The sequence below is a fragment of the Kryptolebias marmoratus genome, linkage group LG14, assembly GCF_001649575.2.
Source record: "Kryptolebias marmoratus isolate JLee-2015 linkage group LG14, ASM164957v2, whole genome shotgun sequence".
NCBI classification, from domain to species: Eukaryota; Metazoa; Chordata; class Actinopteri; order Cyprinodontiformes; family Rivulidae; genus Kryptolebias; species Kryptolebias marmoratus.
Genome location: NC_051443.1, coordinates 26,247,688 through 26,249,450, shown reverse-complemented (window position 1 = coordinate 26,249,450; position 1,763 = coordinate 26,247,688). Strand labels below are relative to the sequence as shown.

General features: G+C 53.2%; 1 protein-coding gene across 1 annotated transcript in view; it reads right to left on the bottom strand.

Moving 5' to 3' along the window:
• Nucleotides 1-235: 235 nt before the first annotated feature.
• The window catches only part of lmo4a (LIM domain only 4a), a 5,039-nt gene continuing 3,511 nt past the window's right edge, over nucleotides 236-1,763 (bottom strand). The window contains exons 4-6 of the mRNA XM_017441128.3: nucleotides 1,358-1,454; nucleotides 1,109-1,267; nucleotides 236-1,015 (exon numbers count right to left, since the gene is read on the bottom strand). Of these exons, the coding sequence (XP_017296617.1) occupies nucleotides 1,007-1,015; nucleotides 1,109-1,267; nucleotides 1,358-1,454 (265 nt within the window). The 3' untranslated portion in view covers nucleotides 236-1,006. The remainder of the gene's footprint in view (nucleotides 1,016-1,108; nucleotides 1,268-1,357; nucleotides 1,455-1,763) is intronic.

Below are 1,763 nucleotides of genomic sequence, written 5' to 3'. Positions count from 1 at the left end.
GACCCATTTATTCTGCAGGTTTTACATGTTCACTCATCAGAAACTCTGTTCCTCACAGGGAAGATGTGACAAGACGCAGAAACAGAGTTTAAAAGGACAGAAGTTTACCCAGAATGCACTGCAGCTGTCAGCACGGTGGTGGAGGGCTGATGGTTTGGGCTGATTCTGTCCGACAAACAGGACAATGATCCCAAACACAGCAGAACGGTCCAGAACCAGAACCAGAACCTCAGAGAGCTGAGCAGAAACGCTGGAAAGAAGAGTGGGCCACAACTCCTCCACAACCAGGAACCCACTGAGAGTTCTGCTGCTGGAGGAGGTTCTGTTGGGTCAGGAGCTGGACCCAGGTTCTGTTGGGTCAAGGTTCTTTATAAACTGTAAGGGTCCAGTTCAGGTAAGAATTTAATGTTTTTCATTTTCTGTGCAGAAAATAAAATCTGTCTCAGACTGTCTCCCAGCGGAGGTTCGTCTCAGTTCGTCCAGAAACTTGACAAAGACCCTACAAGATGTCTGGGTTCCTCGTCTGGTTCCTCACATAGAACCAGATGTCCACAGGAGACCATGATCACCAGAGAAGGAGCTCATCAGGACAGGATGTCTCCGTTCTGGACACTTTCTGAAGGTGACGTTTTAGACGTGTCCCGCTGGGAGGAGACGCCAGGACTTCCTGAAGAGTTTATATGTCCCAGCTGGCCTGGGGACACTTGGACTCCCCCTGAAGGAGATGAAGGAGATGTTTCTGCGACCATCATCACAATGTTCCTGTTTGTTTACCAGAATAAAAGCATCTGGCTGAAATAAAAGCAGTGAAGTCAGATTTAAGTCCTTCAGGTTCAAGCTGCTGGTTGGACCAAAGGCTGGTTCCTCTGGAGCTCACCAGGAACCGGTCCGTTTTTAATCCTCCAGGCGCCTCAGTTTTTAGATTAACCTGCGATCCAAACGGGGGACGACACGAGGAAGAAGACAGAGGGAGGAAGAAGGCACGTCTGGTTCCTCCTCCTCTTCCTCAGCAGACCTGTAAACAGAGACGGGAGCCGGTTACTGTCCACCGTTCTCCAGGCAGAACCAAACAGACCAAAGACTGTTAGGACTTCCTGAGACCTCCCACCTTCTGGTCCGACATGATGCCGCTGGTCTGCAGCGGCACCGAGTGTCCGCTCAGCAGAACTCCTCCGGGTCGGTCGTGTTCGCAGAAGATCGTCCCGTTGACGTAATGGAAGCGGTCGCCGGGCACCAGGCGGTTCCTGCAGGTGGCGCAGGTGAAACACTGCCAGAGGAGAAGAAGAGACTCAGCTGTCGTTACCCGTCATCCCCGAGCTCCGCCCACTGGGCGCCGCCCACCGAGAGCCACACCCACCTTCAGGTGGTAAACGCTGCCTTGAGCTCGCATCACCATCTCACTGGCAGGGATGGACTGTCCACAGGCGCTGCAGGCTCCGCTGAGTCCAAAGAGTCTGCAGAGACACGAGAGACGGGTCAGGGGTCAGGAGACACGAGTCAGGAAACATGAGACAGGAGACAGGAGACACAACACAGACAAGCAAGGTTCTCATCTGTTCCTCAGCAGGTCAGAGAGGAACAGGTGGAACGTTATTACAACAGGTCCTTATTTATTCAACCAGAACCTGAAAACCTCAGACCACCTGAGGTTCCGGTCTCCACCTGAGGACAGGTCTGGGGTTCAGGTCTCCACCTGAGGACAGGTGTGGGGTTCAGGTCTCCACCTGAGGACAGGTGTGGGGTTCAGGTCTCCACCTGAGGAC